Source organism: Coenobita brevimanus, chromosome 18 (assembly GCF_032717465.1).
Source record: "Coenobita brevimanus isolate Jiangsu-jjx chromosome 18, ASM3271746v2, whole genome shotgun sequence".
Lineage (NCBI taxonomy): Eukaryota > Metazoa > Arthropoda > Malacostraca > Decapoda > Coenobitidae > Coenobita > Coenobita brevimanus.
In genome coordinates, this window is record NC_136971.1 from 33,512,438 (window position 1) to 33,533,225 (window position 20,788).

Genomic DNA, 20,788 nt, shown 5'->3' on the forward strand with positions numbered 1-20,788 from the left:
ACGGTAAGTCAATTGACAACGTCCCATGCTTGATGTGATACAGAGTAATTGCCTATAGGTGCAGGTGTGATTGGGTAGCCTTTCTGTTTTGCACATGATTCGCATCTGTCTATATGACTGTTTATATCTTATCGTAATCATGGCCAGTAATATAACAGCTGAGCTTGTTTAAATGTCCAGTCTTTTCCCGGATGTCCTGCATGTGGGCTATCGTGTATGATTCGTAATACTTGCGGTATCATGTTATTAGGGACCACTAATTGTTTATTATTTCATCAGCGTTTCAGTTTACCCCTGGGGGAAGGGTTTTTTTTCAAGAATACTCCCCCAGTATCCCTGTTTGTCGTAAAAGGCGTCTAAAGGGGTTGGCGAAGGGTTAGTGCCCCTCCCCGGAAAACAACTAACTAAAAAAAAAAAAACAATAAGCCTCGGACAAGGACTGACCAAACGATGACGACCAAGGACCGGACAAAGGACATGGTTATCGGAAAGTGGAATGTAAGGGGAGCGAATGATGAGGTGAAAGAAAGAGAGATTGTCCAGGTGCTTGAGGGCGCGAAAGTGGATGAATGTGGAATAACTGAAACAAAATGGAGAGGAGAAAGTGTGAGAGAATGGCAGTATGGATGGGGTATATGTGCAGGAGTAGGTGAGAATGAGAGGGCAAAGGAAGGAGTATATATAGTTGTGAGTAAAAGATGGAAGAGGAGCATAAGACAGTATGGATCAGTTGGGTCAAGGATTGTGTGGGTAAAGTTGAAAGTTGGAATACAAATGTGGGCGATTGTGTGTGTGTATGCGCCAATGCAAGATCGTGCTAGAAGAGTGAGAGAAGAGTTCTGGACAAATGTAGAATTGTGCATGGAGAAGTTTGGAAGGAATGAGAGAGTGTTTTTGATTGGTGATATGAATGGTAAAGTTGGGAATGTGGAGGTGGATGGAATAGTTGGTGAGTGGGGTGTGCCTGCTGAGATAGATGAGAATGGGAGTGCGTTAGTGGACATTTGTGCTGGGAGGGGGTTGGTGATAGCCAATACCCTCATCAGGCATAAAATGATCCACAGGTATACATGGCGAGTGATGAGAAGGATGGGTGGTGAACTGAATGAAAGGAAGGCAATGATTGATTATGTGTGTGTGGATGAAAGGATGCAAAGATGTGTAATGGATGCAAGAGTTTATAGAGGTTGGGGGAGTGGACTCTCTGACCACTACTTGGTGGTGGCCAGAATTAGAATTCAAGTAAGATGGAGGAATAGAAGAAGGGAAAGACAAGAGGAAGGAGTAGTTGCAAGGAGAGTGGAAAGGTTACAAGAGGATGAGAAAAAGGCAGAGTATAAGAGAGAAGTGGAGGAACGATTGGACAAATATGAATTGGAGCAGATGGGAGACGTGGAAGGTGTGTGTAGGATATTTACAGGAGAAATATGTGCAGCATGTGATGTGGTGTGTGGAAGGAAGAGAAGACGGAGGGGGGGTGCAAGGAACAGCGTGGTGGACTGAAGAGGTGAAACAGGCTGTGGCACAAAAGAAGAAAGCATACAATGAATGGATGAGAAATAGGGGTGTGGAAGAAGTTGAGAGGCGGAAGAGAGAGTTATAAGTAGAAAGAAAGAGAGAGGTGAAAAGATTAGTAAGAGAGAGTAAGAAGAGAGTGGATGAGGAATTTGGAAGGAATTTGAGTATAAAGTGGAGGGACTGTAAGAAAATGTTCTGGAAAGATGTGAAAAGAGTAAGACAGAGTGGAAGTGAAGTTAGCAGGGGAGTGAAAGATAAAAATGGTAGATTACTAGTGGAGAAGGAAGAAAAAGTGACCAGATGGAGAGAACACTTTAAGGGATTGTTGAACGTAGAGGATGGAAGTAATGCGAGTATAAGTGGCTGGGGAATGGCTGAGAGAAGGAGGGAGGTGAGAAGACAGGAAGAAATCAATAGGATAGAAGTTGTGGAAGCAATGAAGAAAGTTAAATCGGGGAAAGCCCCAGGAATTGATGGAGTGTGTGGTGAAATGCTGAAGCATGGGGGAGAGATAGTAGTAGAATGGATGTGGAAGATGTGCAGATTGGCCTGGGAGGAAGGTAGAGTCCCGGAGGATTGGAAGTCAGGTATCATTATTCCCTTGTACAAAGGAAAAGGGGAAAAAGAAGTGTGTGGTAATCATAGGGGCATTTGTCTTCTTAGTATAATAGGAAAAGTGTATGGTAGGATACTTATTGACAGAGTTAGAGAAAGAACAGAGAAATTAGTTGGAGAAGAACAGGGAGGCTTTAGGAAGGGAAGAGGTTGTGTAGATCAGATATTCATTCTTAGATATTTAGTGGAAAAGTTTCTAGAAAAGGGAAAGAAGTTGTATGCGGCTTTCACGGATTTGGAGAAAGCATATGACAGGGTGGATAGACAAGGATTGTGGAAAGTGTTAAGAATATATGGAGTAGATGGGAAGTTGTTGAATGCTGTGAAGAGTATGTACGATGGTGCGAATGCTGCAGTGCGTGTAGATGGTGAACTAAGTGAATTTTTCTCTTTGAAAGTTGGGTTGAAACAGGTATGTGTCATGTCTCCATGGTTGTTCAATCTGTACATGGATGGGGTAATAAAAGAGGTACAGGGTAGGGTGGTGGATGTTGGAGTGGCCCTGGTGGGAGGGGGTGGTGTTTGGAAGCTCCCTGTACTGTTGTTTGCAGATGATACTGTGTTGTTGAGTGAAGACGAAGGGGAGCTGGAAGGCTTGGTGGATGAGTTTGGAAGAGTGTGTAAGAAACGGAATCTAAAGGTGAATGTAGGGAAGAGTAAAGTGATGATCTTTGAGAGAGGTGAAGTCAGTGAATGTACAGCGAGGTTGGATGGTGAGGAATTGGAAAATGTGAGTACATTTAAGTACTTGGGTAGTGTGATGAGTAAGGATGGAGGTTTGGAGGGTGAAGTGCTTGAAAGGGTACAGCAGGGAAGAAAGGTTGCTGGTTCTTTGAAAGCAGTGATAAGAAACAGGGAAGTGAGCATGGAAGTGAAAAAGTTACTACATGACAGTATTGTGATACCAACTCTAACGTACGGAAGTGAAGCTTGGACGTTGTTGGAAGGACACAAGTCAAGAGTGAAAGCGGTGGAAATGAGTTATTTAAGAGGAGCCTGTGGAGTCACATGGAGAGACAGGCTGACGAATGAGGATATAAAGGAGCGTTGTGGTGTTGATGTGGATGTGATAGGAAGCATTATGAGGAACACACTGAGGTGGTTTGGCCATGTGGAGAGGATGGAGCGTGAAAGAATGACGAAGAGAGTGTATATGAGTGAGGTGGAGGGGGGAAGAGGGAGAAGGAGCCCGAGGATGAGATGGAGGGATGGGGTGGAGAGGTATATGAGAGAGGGGGTGTGAGTTGGGAGCAGGGCAGTGAAATGGCGGGGGACATGGCGACTTGGAGGCGATTTGTTTGTGGCCACCCCAAACGGGATTGAGGCGTCTGGTAATAGATAGATAGATAGTTTCAGTTGTCCTGGGTTGATTATGTATAAGACATTATTGATTATTGTTAATTGTTTGAGTGGTATATGTAGCTTGGGTAATTGTATGTCATCTCCACTTTCTAACTTGTATATAACTTTAGACAACGTTGGATCAAGTCTCTTTGCTTTTGCGATTTCATCATGATTTGGGATGTTTCCTTCGAGGTTTAATGCTGCGACATGAAGTGTATTCGGGTTTCTAGATAGTGCATCGGCCACTAAATTCATTTTGCCTTGTATGTAGTGAATATTTTCATTGTAGTTTTCGACTGTACATTTCCATCTTGCCCTCCTCCCAGAGGGGAGTTTTTCTTTGAACATACCCACTAGGGGTTTATGGTCGGTGAATAAGTGAATTTTCGTAACCAGGTACCAAATCTCGAAACTTTTGTGATGCAAATACCACTCCAAGTGCCTCTAAGTCTGTAGTGCAATTTTTTTTTTTCTGCACCTTTTATTTGTCTGCTGGCGAATGCAATTGGTTGATTCTTTCCTCTCTTATCTTCTTGCATTAACACAGCCCCTAATCCTTTAACAGATGCGTCTGTGCAAATCATAAATGGTTTTGTGAAATTAGGATAGGCCAAGCATGGTGCATTTGTGAGTTTGTCTTTTAATTCATTAAATACTATTTTTTTTCTTCTCCCCATTGGAATGTAGCATCTTTTTTGTGTAGTTGGAACAAAGGAAACCTATATTAGAGAACTGTTGTATACTGTACAGGCCCTATAATATCCTGCTAGACCTAAAAATTGTTTAACTTCATCTATAGTAGTTGGTTCAGGGAAGTCTTTCACTGCTTGTATTTTATCATCGGAAGTGTGTATGCCTTTTGCATTCAGTTTGTGGCCTAAGAATTTTACTTCCTTAAAGCAATTTTTTTTTTTTTATAACAGAACAGAGGCAGGGAAATTTGCATTTAGACAGCTTAATTTTTAAACCAGCATCACGAAGCTTTTGTTGGAGTTGGTCTAATTTCTGGAGATGTTCTTTTACGTCATTAGTTGCGATAATTATATCATCAAGATAGGCGAATATTCCTTGTCCTAGAATTCCGGACAATACGTAATTCATCAAGCATTGAAAAGTGCCTGGTGCTGTCTTCAGTCTCATTGGCATTCTTTTGTATTGATAATGTCCTGTATTTGTGGAAAAAGCAGTGTACTTACTGACTCCTTGTTTAATGGTATTTGGTAGTATCCATTAAGCAAATCGACGGTGGAAAATACATTATTTTCTGGTCCAATATTTGGTAGGACGTCACTTAGCAATAGCATGGGAAACTGGTCTGGGATTGTGTGATTGTTATTTTACAGTAATCTACTACCGCACACATTTCTCCATTTCATTTGGGCACGAAAAATAATGGGGCATTCCAGGGGGAGACTGATAGCTCAATAATGCCAATTTTTAGCATTTCATCGACATACCTGCTTGCAAGTGTACGTTGTGATTGTGGGACTCTTTAGGCAGGTACAAAAATAGGTTGTGTGTCTGGCTGTACGTTAATTTTGTGATTGATCAGGTTAGTACACCCTACATGTTCTCCAGGTAATGCTACCGTTTGCCTATGTTTTACCAACAGTTTTAACAAATCAGTTTCTTTAGCAAATTCTCTTTTATGCTTTCTCTCTCCGTAGATTTTATCTCACTTGTCATTCCAGCTGAAAATATTTCCTTCACGGGGGCGGGACATTTCTTAATATTAACTATACAAGTCCCATTTTTCAACTGTTCTTCCCCATTCATGTGATTAATTAGGAGGACCTGAGTTTGCCCATCGTTATTCATCTGGCATAATGCGTTATCTACTGACAATCCTTTCACTTTACAAAATTCTTCCAAGACAAAAACAGTACTATTCTTCAATTTGCTCTTTATGGTAACTTGCATGTAGGAGTTAGGAGGAATAACTAAATCACTAGTGAGATGGGCGAGAAAAACTGATGAGTCAGTACTGTTACTTCGGTCTCTAGTGCGGGAGGCTGGGGGAGGTGGTGTGAGTGGATGTATATACTCGTCTGTTTGTGTATGTCTGTTTCGTCCTTTAATATTTCCAGTTCTTTTTGGTTCTGTTTTACTAATCGGTGAGAAATCTGATGGTACAGGTAATTCCTCTATGAATTCATTATCAAAGTCTATTCCATTCATTTGTGGGAGTAAAGTTATTTTCTCTGTTCTCATGGATCTTAACCCCAGTAACATATTGGCTTTGACTGCTAAGTTTTCGACAATATAGAAAAATGTTTAACCATATCATGCCCTTTACTGTAATTTGTTTGCTGTCTGCTGTATGTAAGTCTAAATCAGATTCTTCCAGGAAAGTTACTTACTTCTTATTTCCAAAAATTCAATCTAATTCTTCTTGTGTTATTAAATTCACTGGAGAGCCTGAGTCTAAGAACAAAGAAACGTTTTGACCCTCACAGCTGGTATCAAGATACACTCACTTCCCAACATGCCTCCTATGTGAACTTCAGATATGTTTTTCTGTACCACTGATCGTGTTTTGTTGTGACCTGGCCTTCCCCCGATTTGAATATGGAAACTATTTTTGCTACTGTTTTACAATTGCTGGTCCAGTGACCTTGGGACCGCTGATGCCTACAGTATGCATCACACCCTGATGCCTTTTGTTTATCTTCTTTTGCTTTGATAAAACAGTCAATCTTTGTGTGTCCTGGGTTCGCACAGTAATAACATAGAGTGGACCTATCTCCCGAATGTGATCCTTGAGATGACTTACCATATTTAGTGGTATCTGTGGCGTGGTTTCTGCTCGGACTGCGTGCAGACTTATGTGACTGCCTGTGACTTGCTGTGTGAGAACGCTGCTTCAAAATGTGTGGCTGTTTGTTCTGTCTGTTTTCGGCTCGCGATCGATTTTGTTCTTTGTTTTGGGAGGTTGTAGCTGATACTGTGTCTGTCACTCTAATTCTAGGAGAATCTGACTGTGTTTCAGTCACCCCTGCTTTGCTGCAATTCATCTCTACCTCTTTCATAAAATCTAGCAAGCACATTCCTGGGTTGTAAGGAATCTTCTTAGCTATTTTGAGGATCCTATCAGGTAATTTACGCAAGGCAGCTACATAACCAGTGATGTCTACGACAAGCTCTGGTGACATCTTTCCATCTCCTGTTATCCAGTTTGTGTTTTATTAAGTAGCTAATAATGTTCTTTTAATCGTTGAGACATCTGCTGTTAGTTCAATTAGCACATGATCCGTAGTGTATTCCCTTACAAGATCCACAATCTTATGTTATTCTGGGATTATGCCTGGCGAAAAGTTTATGCCTTCAGAGAATTTTATTCAGGAAGTCTGCTTTAAACTCATCGTATGTCTTAGCTCTAAGAAGCTTATCTGACCTGAGCAAATCACCTGCCGGACATCCCTCTTGATTAATCCAGGAGGAAAATATTGCTATTATCTCCTGTTCTTCTGTTACGTGTCTCTTAACAATTAATTGTTTACACTGACTGATGAGAGACATCAGGCCAATGCAGTCTTTATCTCTTCCTGAGAATTTTGGGATGTTTTTATCCTCATGATAAACATTAACATGAGATGGGGATGTTTGATTTTTGGCATTGCCTGCGTTATTTATTGTGGTTGGTTGTTTTGTTAGGTTCACTTGGAGTTGTTTATCGTTGTGTGAAGGAATAGTGGAATAAGTATTACATGAGTGATGAAATCTGATAAGTAAATTTTCATAGATACTGTATGCAAGTCAAAGTCCTCACTTGCTACATCACAGGGAGTTTCCCAATGATCATCATTACTATCTAGAACTGAGGTATTTGTTTCTTTGTCTTTAGTTTGCAGTGAATTTTGTAGGGTGGGTGTGTTGCCCTGGTGCTCTTTTAATTGTGTATCCACAGTGGGCGCTAACTGTGTATCATCTGTTACTAACACGGGTGGAGGCGAAAATATTCCTGTCATATCACTCAGCTTAAAAGAATTCTTGTTGCTAAGGTATGGTGTTATGAAATACGTCTTTTGTTTATGTCCTAACTAAATAGATGATTAAATTAGTTGTAATGAATGATAGTGAGTCTATAAGTGTATATATAAAAATAAGTAAAGGAGGTGATTGTACCTAATTTAAAGCACTGGGAAGAAATAAGTAAAGTATTTTCACACCCACTTGATACAAATGATGTCACTCGGAGAGACGTGTTGATGGAAGATGTCACTCTGAGAAGGTAAGTGCAATGTTGATAGAAGATTTCACTCTCGGTAATTCTACGGCTGTGTTGATAGATAATATTGTTCCCGGAATTTCCAGGGCTTGGTGATCTCAGTGTTGATTGCAGTGCGTAATAGCCTTAGTCGTAATCGAACCTCACCATACACATGGAATTCCACTCAACAGCTGTTGTAAATAAATGAGTATGAATAGGAATGTGTGACTAAGGATGAGTAATGAGCAGTGGGTGAGAGGTGCATGGTGTCAGACACACGTTGATTGACGTGGTGTCGTCTCAGCAAACACACACAGTGACGTTGACTTCCCACCCTCTGGTAGCTGTGGTGAGTAAATGAGTAGCGGTGAGTAACCCGAGTGAAGAAAGGTAAGGTGAGTTGTGAATGTTGGCTTTGGTATTTGCTGCATTCATCTTGACCTCATGCACTCCTGCATCAGCTTGGTGGTGGAGATGGAGGTTGGGGTGGTTGGAGAGAGGGGTGTGGGGTCAGGTGTTTGTGACTTGTGGGTCGTTTCTTGCTCTTCGTTTGTTTGTTTTTTTCTTTATTCTCGTGATTTATTCGTTGTGGTTGTATACTCGCTTGTGTTTAATTGATTGTAGAAGTGATGGTTTGTAGGCGTCGGATCGTTCGTTACCGCCACCAAGTATGATATGTGGTATCTTGACCATATAATATGTGAATCTTGAGACTGATTTTAGTTATCGTGTAGTCGAAAACAGGAGAAGTTAAAGATGGATACAGGGTCTTGATTGTAATTTATTATTTTCAAGGGAAAGTTTAAGTTGAAACACTGTGTGTATTACACAGGAGCGTATATTTACTAGCTAAGTTCTTGTTGTACCCTTCTTCTCTTCCTCTCTCTACAACCTTTTGGTTCTATAGCTAGCCCCCTTCTGACTTTCTAACTCTTCCTTCCCTGTCTAAGAGGGCATTATGTCACGTGTACAACCCATAGGTCTGGGTTCTAGAAGCTTGTGTGTGTCTGTGTGTATGTAGCGCTTTCGTTGTCCTGTGGCATTCCTTTGGTTAACTCTTGCTGACATATTTCCTTTCCCACTGAAATCACAAACACATTTCCTTTCCCCCCTAGCTTCAAGACTACACATTTGTGGTCTTATCTATTATGATTTGTATTATTATAATATGGAGTCCTGACATCATGAGTAATTATATACGTAAAAACAAAATTTATTTGAATGTATCTACTACCTGCAGAAAGAATTTCATCTCTATTTCACACAGTAGAAACATCATTAGCCTCTGAATACCATCGCGGTCGGGCCGTGTAGTGTCTGGCAGCTTATTTCTCAGCTGAATGCAAACATTGCTTCGCTAAGCTTGCTTGCTTCACTCGCCTCGCTCACTTGCTCGTAATCATCTTATTAACTATGCATTTTTTTTTAATGTGTAGCTTATGGGGTCAGAGACCAAAGGTAAAAAGTGAAAATCAGTGTCCAGAGCTAATATCAGCCTTCTGAAAATGAAAAAAGAATATTAAGGTGCACATAATTGTTTTGGCGTTGCGGTATGTGTATTAATCCGTGCAGCTGCCCATCCACACTTTAGCGCTTTTCTTCTGCACCACTTTTTATACCTTGTATTCTTTATATTTTCTTTCATTAAAATGTTTGAACCTATGCATTTCCCGAAGATTCATTTTACACCGACGCTTTCCAAAGCAAGGGCAGGTGTTATGTTTTGCTGGACATGTCCGTGTTTTGTCTCTGTCTCGTGTGTGTGTGTGTGTGTATGTGTGTGTGTGTGTGTGTGTGTGTGTGTGTGTGTGTGTGGTTATGCGAGGAAGAAGGAACCAAAGACCAGGAGCCAGCAATTATTGTTCCATCCAAGAGAAAAACAAAATACAATCTATCTATCTATTCCCAGACGCCTCAATCCCATTCAGGGTGGCCACAAACAAATCGCCTCCACGATGCCCTGTCCTTCGCTATTTCACTGCCCTACTCCCAACTCACACCTCCCTCTCTCATATACCTCTCCACCCCATCCCTCCATCTCATCCTCGACCTCTCCCTCCCTCTCCCCCCCTCCATCTCACTCACATACACTCTCTTCGTCAGTCTTTCACGCTCCATCCTCTCCACATGGCCAAACCACCTCAGTGTATTCCTCCTAACGCTTCCTATCACATCCACATCCACACCACAACTCTCCTTTACATCCTCATTTGTCAGCCTGTCTCTCCATGTGACTCGACAGGCTCCTCTTAAATAACTAATTTCCACTGCTCTCACTCTTGACTTGTGTCCTTCCAACAACGTCCAAGCTTCACTTCCTTACGTTAGAGTTGGTATCACAATACTGTCATGTAGTAACTTTTTCACTTCCGTGCTCACTTCTCTGTTTCTTATCACTGCTTTCAAAGAACCAGCAACCTTTCTTCCCTGCTGTACCCTTTCAAGCACTTCACCCTCCAAACCTCCATCCTTACTCATCACACTACCCAAGTACTTAAACGTACTCACATTTTCCAATTCCTCACCATCCAACCTCGCTGTACATTCATTGACTTCACCTCTCTCAAAGACCATCACTTTACTCTTCCCTACATTCACCTTTAGATTCCGTTTCTTACACACTCTCCCAAACTCATCCACCAGGTCCTCCAGCTCTCCTTCGTCTTCACTCAACAACACAGTATCATCTGCAAACAACAGTACAGGGAGTTTCCAAACACTACCCTCTCTCACCAGGGCCACTCCAATATCCACCACCCTACCTTGTACCTCTTTTATTACCCCATTCATGTACAGATTGAACAACCATGGAGACATGGCACATCCCTGTTTCAACCCAACCTTCAAAGAGAAAAATTCACTCAGTTCACCATCCACAGGCAGTGCAGCCTTAGCACCATCAGATATACTCTTCACAGCATTCGACAATTTCCCATCTACTCCATATATTCTTAATACTTTCCACAATCCTTGTCTATCCACCCTGTCATATGCTTTCTCTAAATCCATGAAAGCCGCATGCAACTTCTTTCCCTTCTCTAGAAACTCTTCCACTAAAGATCTAAGAATGAATATCTGATCTACACAACCTCTCCCCTTCCTAAAGCCTCCCTGTTCTTCTCCAACTAATTCCTCTGTTCTTTCTCTAACTCTGTCAATAAGTATCCTACCATACACTTTTCCTATTATACTATGAAAACAAATGCCCGTATGATTACCACACACTTTTATTCCCCTTTTCCTTTGTACAAGGGAATAATTATAACTGACTTCCAATCCTCTGGGACTTTACCTTCCTCCCAGGCCAATCTGCACATCTTCCACATCCATTCTACTACTATCTCTCCCCCATCCTTCAGCATTTCACCACACACTTCATCAATTCCTGGGGCTTTCCCCAATTTAACTTTCTTCATTGCTTCCACAACTTCTATCCTACTGATTTCTTCCTGTCTTCTCACCTCCCTCCTTCTCCCAGCCATTCCCCAGCTACTTATACTCGCATTACTTCCATCCTCTATGTTCAACAATTCCTTAAAGTGTTCTTTAAGAGAGCCAAATTCAAGATCCGATTATTTCGAGATGCCTGGACACACTGCGTTTGAAAAACTGGAGATCATAGGAAGCAGGGAATACACACAGAGTGAGACAGTTCCAGAGCTGACCCGTTGCATAAATGAAGGACTGGGAGTAACGGTTAACCCTTGCATTAGAGAGTTGGACAGAAAAGGGATGAGCGTTTGCTGCTAGACGGGTGCTACGCACCGGTCGTAGAGGTGGAGGAATGCATGCAGACAGTTCAGAGGAGCAGTGACCATTGAAGTAGCACTAGAAAAGAGTTAAAGATGCAACAGTGAGACGAAGAGACAGAGGTTGAAGGACGTCAGTAAGATGAGGAGAGTTAATGAGACCAAAAACCTTTGACTCCACGCTATTGTGAAGAGCAGTACGTGGGGAGCCTCCCCACACGTGAGAGTTATACTCTAAACAGGGGCGGATAAAACCCCTGTATAAAGTCAACAATTGTTCAGGGGTAAAGAAAGAACGGAGTCGGCTTAGCACACCTAATCTCTTGGACGCAGATTTGAAAAGAGCTGTAATATGATCTTTTCATGATAAGTCCCGAGTAAATGAAACCCCAAGCATGTTCAAGGATGATGCAGGATTAAGCTGAAAATTATAAACATTAATGGGTACACCTGTGGAACATTTTGTTGAGTTGATAGGTGTAAAAACTGAGTCTTTGATGCATTAAAAATAACCAGATTATTTTTACCCCAGTCAGAGATACGAGACAAGTCAGATATTAGGTGTGCCATAGCCTCATCCCTTGTTTGTTGAAGTAACTGCTGAGATGGACGTTGCGAGAACCGAATGGAAAGGTGAAGGGTGGAGTCATCAGCATATGTGTGAATAGGTTTAGATGTACAGCTTAGGTCACTGGTGAATAAAAGGAGGAGAGTTGGTGCTAGGACAGAGCTCTGAGGAACACCACTGTTGATAGATCTAGGAGAAGAACGATGGCCGTCTACAACTGCGGCTATAGAACGACCAGAAAGGAAGCTAGAGATGAAGGCACAGATAGAAGGAAGAATCTATAAGAGGGCAGTTTGGAAATTAATTATTTATGCCAGACTCGATGGAAAGCCTTTGAGATGTCAAGTGCAATGGCAAAGCTTTCGCCAGAGTCCAGAAAGGAGGATGACCGGGAGCCTGAAAGGTAGATCAGAAGAATGCCAGTTGAGCGTCCCTGACGGAACCCATACTGACGATCAGAAAGAAGATTGTGATAGGAAAGATGCTTTAAAATTTTTCTATTGAGAATTGACTCGAAAACTTTTGAGATACAGGATGTTAAACCAACTGGACGATAGTTAGTGGGTTGGGAATGGTCACCCTTCTTTGGGACTGGCTGAATGAGAGCAAACTTCCAGCAAGAAGGAAAGGTACAAGTTGATAGACAAAGGCAAATGAGTTTGCCTTAGGCAGGGTGTAAGCACAGAAACACAGTTCTTGAGAACAAACGGAGAGACTCCATCAGGCCTATATGCCTTATTAGTATTGAGGCCTGTGATGGCAGAAAATACATCAGCTAGAGAAATTTTAATGTCAGCCATGAGGAAGTCAGAGGGGGGGAAGTGATGGAGGAAGAGCACCGGAATCGTCTAAGGTGGAATTGGAGGAGAAAGTCTGAGTGAAGAGATCTGCTTTATCAGTAGAAGAGATAGCTACAGTACCATTAGAGTAGAAAAGAGGAGGGAAGGATGATGAGGTAAAGTTGTTAGAAAGGTTTTTGGCAAGGTGCCAGAAGGAGGAGGAAGAATTTGAGTTGGAGAGTTGACAGCATTTAGTATGGATGAAATTATTTTAGCAGAGCGAAGAACAGACTTAGCACGATTCCAGGCAAAAACTTATAAAAGATGTGATTCAGGGGTGGGTTGGCTCCAGTACCTTTTATAGGCCCTCTCCTTGTTGCAGACAGCAGTAGAACAAGCGTGCTTAAACCAAGGCTTTCTTGCATTAGTCAGAGGATATGAGAAAGGAGTAGGCTTGTTCACCAGATGGATCAGTGAAAGGAGAGGAGAACCAATGGTGGTGGTGAACATTGAAATCTCCTTGAATGGAGATTTCAGAGAAAGGAATGTGTTCCATCGTAGAAGTAAGATAGTCAAAGAACTTTTGATAGTCTGTAGAATTAGGAGATATGAAAACAGTGCAGATATTTATAGTCAGAGAATGACAGGAAGGCCGAAGCTAGAGTGTAGAGAATTCGGTAGAATAGAGTTCAGGAGCATGAGAACAAGATAAGTCGTTGCGTATATATACACAACAGCCTCCTTTGGCTTTGAAATGAGTATAGAGAAAGTAGGAGGATACAGAAAAGGGTCTGCTGTCAGTTGCCTCAGACAGCTGAGTCTCAGTTTGAAAAAGAAGGTGAGGTTTAGAGAAGGAGAGGTGGTGCTCAACAGAGCGAAAGTTAGAGGAAAGGCAGCGAATGTTGCAGAAATGAAGAAGAAGAGAGCCAGACAGTGGCTCCAGGCAGCTCGGGTCATCACCGGAGAGGGGTGGAAGGTGGGGGCATTTATGGTCCCCCCCCTTGGGGACTCCGAGGCCACGTGTTTTGCTGCCATAATTTTTTTTTATTTTGGAAAAGGAAGTGTAGTGTGTACTGTGCATGTAGTCTGGTGTTGATAGTTTAGAAACTGGTATTGGAGAGCACGTTGGCCTACTCTCTGTGTTACTGAGACACTGAAAAAGTTCAGCAAAGGGGGATGGTCAGGACCTAGTCCCGAGGGCTGATGAAACGGGAGCTCCAGCTCTTCCTATCATCAGCTTTCCATCCACCTTGGGAGTATCGCCCTGCTTGACTAGTGCTACAGTGTGTGTGTGTGTGTGTGTGTGTGTGTGTGTGTGTGTGTGTGTGTGTGTGTGTGTGTGTGTGTGTGTGTTTGAACAAGATAAGTCAGTTTTATTCCAATTGTATAATTTGGTGGTGGTAGGATAGCCACAGGGCTGACATGCTGTTTTGAAGAACAGTAGGTCAAAGGTCAAGGTCATAGAGCCAGGTCAAAATGTGATCTACCTACGTGAACTTACCATCTTGATCTAGTGGAGAACAAACATGTAGGAAATGTTGAGGTTAACACAAGAATGTCGAAGATTGGTTTTGGGAACAATCAGTTTAGGTGCAGCATCACAAGGCAATGTAAATGTCTGACCAGTGTGTCTGTGTTTGATCAAAATAACTAAAACAATTTTGATCTCATTTCCAAACTTGCTGATATGGTTGAGGATCATTTAAAGGTTTGACCTACTGTTTTTGTAACATACTGTATGATGTGTTAAGGTCAAATCGCTAGGTCAGTTAAATAAATAATAATTTCCATCAAACTTCTAGGATGAATTTTGAGTACGGTTCAGTTAAAGCGAATTAGTTTTTAGAACAATTAGTCAAAATCAAGGTTGCAGAGAAAGGTCAAATTACAAGGTCTCAGGACAGTCGTCGAAATTTTGATATGATGTGGACCAAACTTGGTGGAACGGTTGCGAATCAGGCAAGGTTACAGTGGTTCGATTTTGAGAGTAATAGGTAAACACAAGGTCACAGGGTAAAGTCAACTTTTCAGCACGTACATCAATTTCTAGACGCAAGTGTTGCATTCTCCTAGTCTTCTTCTCGTCTTCTTCCTCCTCCTCCTCATCTTCTTCTTCTTCTTCCTCCTCCTTCTTCTACTTGTTCTTGTTCATCATCATCATCATCATCATCATCATTATTATTATTATTATTATTATTATTATTACTCCTCTTCTTCTTTTTACATTTCTTGATAAAGGTAAACCTATTGCCTTATATCCTCAAACCACAGCCATTACCAGTTTGACTTCATATGTCCACTTTTCTTCAACGTGATACTGTATGTTCTCCGTTTCAGTACAACATGCTTCACACCAGGTTGTGTCCACGATACACATTACCTCATGATACTGCATTCCAATTTTTTTTTTTTTTTCAGTTCCCTCCTAGATTTTTGTCCTGCCATTCATCGTTTCCGTATTCCTACACAGGAACAGTTCTTTTGCATTGTTTTTTACACTTCTAACTTTTTATAGCTAAACACCCAAAGTTTCTTCTCCCGAGTTTGTCGCCAGCACCGTGTTCAGTGCAAAATGCCGTCAATGCACCACTTAGTCTCTCCATACCCTCCACTCTGTTTAAACTTTTCCTTTCTCACTGTGAAATGATCACAAGTAGAGTAAGTAGTATTACAAAAACCACTCAACATTCTTGTCAACTCATCTTCGCCTGAAGGGTTTCACAATGCCCCTCCCCACCTGCACACATAACTTACCCACCTGCTCAATTCTTCATTGTACTTAGCATATTCCTTCCATTCTAAATACTTATAACACTTTCTATAGTGCTCACTGTTTTGTCATACGCATTTTCAGTGCCCCATTTTTTCTCAGTTCACAGTTACTTTTACACCGACTCTCACGCACAATAAAATACAAAATCCCTGATGATTCCCTAATATTTTGGTCTGTATCCTGTATGTCTCTCAGTCTGTTGGTATACTGAATATTTTATACATTGAAAGTGTTCCTTTCTCCTCTTTTGCCTGCAGCCTATGCAGAGAAATGCCAGTCTCTAGAAACATAACGTCTAAAAATGAAGCACCTAGCGATTTAGTTCAGTATATTCTTCCCTAATTTTCTTGTCCCATGAAATAATCTTTAGTATCTCATTATCACTTGCGTTTTTCATTTCCTTTTCTACAGGTTATCCTTACTTTTTCCTTCAAAAGAATATGTATCAACTAATACTCTTATACCATAGACTCCTAAGCCAACCAAACGCCCTGTCACTGTCACGTTTTCATTTGCTACGTAAAAAAGATTCTCAAACATACATCAGCACTGTTGTGCCTTGACATGATTTATTATCGGTTGCCCATCAGCTCACTCAGTTGCCTACCTCAGCTGTGCTCGATATCTCGTCACTGACTACTGTACTGAATGAAATTGTACACACACACACACACACACACACACACACACACACACACACACACAATACCTAGGACAATTATGAGTGTAACATTCTGTATTCAAGAGCTTCCAAGATATTTACTTGTATGGTAAAATATCAAGGTACCGGCACCAAGGTAAACATTGGCTGTGTACTGACAGGTGAGGGTGGCGGCGCTGGCGGTGTGTCCGGGGTGCGGGGACGGGTGTGGGTGTGTGTAGCGGTGGTGCTGGCAGGCGTGGCTGGCGTGGGCGTCGGCGTTCCACTGGCTCTCCGTGTGGACCCGAGGGCATCCCTGTCACAGCGACTTTCCACAGCCAAGTCGCTGCTCAGGGACACTCCGCTTGTCGACGGGTAGGTGGCCTTACTCTGTATGTCTGACTCAATAGGAATTATGTGTAATGCCTGAGACACACAGTGGGTTTAACTGTGGTTCATGCCACTTTATATTTTCCAAATAATGTCGCAGACTCAGTTCTGTCGGTCTTCCAGTGACGGTCAATAGTCAATTTCTTGTGTGCACGAGATGTATTTTTTAACAGTTAATAAATAAGATTAGTGATAACTCCAGCAATGGAATTTAAGTAACGGTATAAAAGTATTTTGGCCAGACCAGGCACCGGATGAAGGAGATGAGGATCTGAACTAAGGACCCTCCACGGCAAGTCTGATAAGGGCTGACTTAACTTGAATAACTTGCCATCAGGGAGGTTATTAACTGATATCTACAAAATTTTCCAAAATGCACTTTCTGCTCATATTCAGTTCTCCTGATGAATTATTCCATTCTGTTCATTCGTTTTTCATACAAGAAGTGGTGCTACAATTTCTTAGGCTCAATGTCCATATCACAGTAAGTTTTTACCTCCTTGGATTTCCCTTTGCAGAATAAAATTGTGTTACAGTAGCGTAAATGAAATCATAGAAAGATAATCTGTGCTAGAAAAGCAACCCTCTCTCTCTCTCTCTCTCTCTCTCTCTCTCTCTCTCTCTCTCCTTACAGGTCATTGCTACTTTAAAGTCTGTTTGTGTCTCTTCTGTGTGGTCTGTACACAACACTCACCGAGCTGCACACTATCACCATTTTTTTAAACAGATTTCTAATGAAAACGGCGACAGTATCCAGAGTCATTTGCTCAATTCTGGACTTATCTTTTGCATTTCATTCATGTCGAACTGGATTCAGTCATACTCACCAATGCCACCTCAGATTTAGTCACACTTTTTCATTTCAACCAATTACGTAATTTCGGGTCAGCTTAAGGCAATTCAGGTCCGATAAAGTCGATGCCGATACATCCAGCCTAATCCATGTTAATCAGATTCATTCTTGTCCTTCTTATCCAGTCATAAGTCAGATCAATTTAGAATGCTCAGGACTAACTGAATTTAGTTAGGACGTCAGGTTCTTCACATAAACCTACAGTTTGCATAATCTTATAACATCAAGTAATGTCACATCATTCCAGGTCAGCTAAGACTCCTTATGTTCATTATTTATATTTATGCAAAAAAGACTAATTAAAGGCTGGAAGTTTGAGATGAATAGTGTTTTCCAAACAAAATTAAACGAATCAAAGCCAAAGTTTAACATGGGTTAATTTCTAAATGCTGAGCACATTTTGTTTTATTGCTAACAAAAAGACTGAAGAACATGAGAGATGACTTTTCCAGAGTTATTCTGTTGCATACTTGAAACACTGAGGAAACCATTTATGTTTTCTTTAAGAGAGATAAAGAGAAAAGGTGTGATAATTTGTTGCATGATGAATACCAATCATTCACTCTAATGGGGGATGGTAGCAAGCACAGCATTCAGAAAAGCAGTGACCACTGAAAAACCGATAAGAGAAGAAAAGAGATGCATAACGCAGTTAAAAGGGAATGTTTGACGTGAGTCATTAAGAGGATAGGAGAGTATGGTATCAATGTAGGGATGGCTATGATGCGCCCCAAAACAGAGGTATTAACCCACCGTGTGCCAGTGCTGTTTTAAAATGGTCTGACATAATTCCGCGGCCGGTGCTAGTGCCGTTTTAAAACGGTTTAAAACAAAAAACTTCACTGTGACCGCATTTTTAAAGATTCGCGGGTATAAATTGGCAGGCATGTAAGGTAACTGTTCCTCTACCATCCCCCAGGCTGTCAAGGCCATATACTCACTCGCTCCCCCCCTCACGCTCGCTTTGCCTCAATCTGCCTGTGCCTCACCCAGTGCTGTACATAATGAAGGCATTTTGTAAATATTTTCATGTAAGTGTAAGGTGTAAATATTTTCTTGTCAGTGTAAGCACTATATAGTGAAGTCGTAAATACCTTCTTGTAAGTGCCAGGACTGTATGTAATGAAGTCAGGTTGTACCTATCTTTAAGTAAGTGTAAGACAATGCATTCACAGTGAGAAAGACACGCAAATTGTGATAGATGCTGAAGTAATAAGTAATCAGAAAAGTATACTAAACATTGCTATACTTTCCCAGCATAAATACCTTAGTATACCTTACATAGAAAACGGCATTCTCTGGCGTACTTGGTGAGCGTGAAAGAGGAGCTATACCTGCACACGAGTATGCAGGATTCAACAAACCTCATTTCCGAGCCTCGGTGAGAATTTTATTGACAAAATTCGGTGTTTCCACATTAAAATCTATCATTTTAGCCCCCCCCCCATAAAAGGTTGAAAAATGGCCGGCACTAGGGTGATCCATAAAATGGCAAACCCGATCTTTTTTTTTTTTTTTTTCCCCACAAAGGTGTTTTATTCTCCACTGGGTCTGATGCACGGTAGGTATTGCCCAAAAAAGTCAATAGCAATAGGGCAGGGACAGGTAAAATTTTACAGTTCTGATCCGGTGTAGACCAAATTCGGTAGAAGCTTTGGAAAAGGCAAGGGTTGGGTGACTGAATTTTAATAACGACCAGTCAGAATTACTGGTCTCAGGAGGAAATCAAACTTTCGATTTTTAAAATAAGAAAGTTTTATTCAGTTCGGATTAAACCTAGTGGAATAATTTATGGTCACCCAACAATTATTATATTTTGAGAACAATGTTTCAGGTTCGAGGTCACAGGGCAAGATCAGCTTTCGCTTTTGCTCCAGTATGAACCAAACTTAGCGGAACGCTTAATGGTAACAAAAGAATGAAGAATTTCAAAACTGAGAATAATCAGTTAAAGTCAAGGTCACAGAGCAAGTTTAAATGTTCGGTCATAGACCATATGTAAGGTACGAGTGTTGCACTGTTTCCGTGCTCTTTCTTGTCATAATCTCTAGATTTTATTCAGCTGAATAGTGTGCAACACCTTCCTCAATACAGTGCTCTTAAGGTGAATAACCTAAAAAAACTGTTTGAACCTTGTTAATAGGATCTTTTTTAAATATGTAAAGTGTATGAAGTTGTTGGGAAGGTAGTGCACCAAATAAAAATCAGAACAAGGTCGAGGCAGTAAAAGGACAAGTACTGACACCTCCATTGCTTTTTTACTCCTACTCCAGTACATGCCATTATGGTGCAGCATACGCACACCCAAAAGTAATATGATAATGTTGTAAGTGTTAATAACCATGTAATGTACAAAATATGCCATTAAAAAGATGTAGAGATGGAGTTACATTTCATTTTACTGCCTTGACCTTCTTTCATTTTTTTTAGCCCACCATTACAACATCTTCATAAATTTTATAATGATTCTTATATACTCTGAAAAATTTGTTTAACCCGCCCCGTCCCGACCACTTTTTGACCACTGGTACCCCCCAATCCCGACCATTTTTCGACCCTTTTTTTTTTTTTTGCTAAAACTTTCGCTTTTGGTCAGAAACAATGGTCAGTGACAAAGAAATTGTTCCCCGGGGTCCATAATTGCCTTAAACAGGTATGCCTTGGTCACACCTGGCACCGTGTTCTCTGTAGGTGGTCTGAGCCTCTAACGTTTTCTATGATATTATAAGTCTGGAAAACCAATGAAAGTAAGTAGATATGTATTTATTACAAACATAAAAACATGTGATAAAAGAGTAAATTGGATTTTATACAAAAATAGAGCTGAAATAAGCATTGTACCATCGTGCGAAACGAGCAAAATCGGGCAGACTGGTCACGATGAATCGCTAACATTCGAAAATCATGATACATATCATTTTTTTTACTTACATAATACTTCTACAATAACATTATACCATTTTACATTTTATTGAACTGTTTTTATGTATTCACAGGCCTTTCGATAACATTTAGCGTAATCTTAGCGCTTATTTAGGTAGTAAGTGAACTCGTTGTGACTGTTGTTTCAACTCGTAATGTGTTTTTTCTACTTACATAATACTTTCCTAATAACATTATACACTTTTCAACTTTATAGAACTGTTTTGAGATAATTTCAGGCCTTACGTAAATATTTAGCGTAATAATAGCGCATAATAACACACACGGTGAAGTCGCTATGACTACTATTTCAACTTACAACCTATTTTTGTACCTATATAATAATTCTCCACTAACATTGCACATGTTTACACTTGATATAATTGATATCACATAATTTCAGACCTTACGATTCAACTGAGTGTCA

General features: G+C 40.9%; 1 protein-coding gene across 1 annotated transcript in view; it reads left to right on the top strand.

Moving 5' to 3' along the window:
• Nucleotides 1–20,788, top strand: part of LOC145391464 (uncharacterized) — a 161,289-nt gene that overhangs the window by 19,704 nt on the left and 120,797 nt on the right. Inside the window, exon 5 of the mRNA XM_080266079.1 lies at nucleotides 16,379–16,571. Coding sequence (XP_080122205.1) covers nucleotides 16,379–16,571 — 193 coding nt within the window. The remainder of the gene's footprint in view (nucleotides 1–16,378; nucleotides 16,572–20,788) is intronic.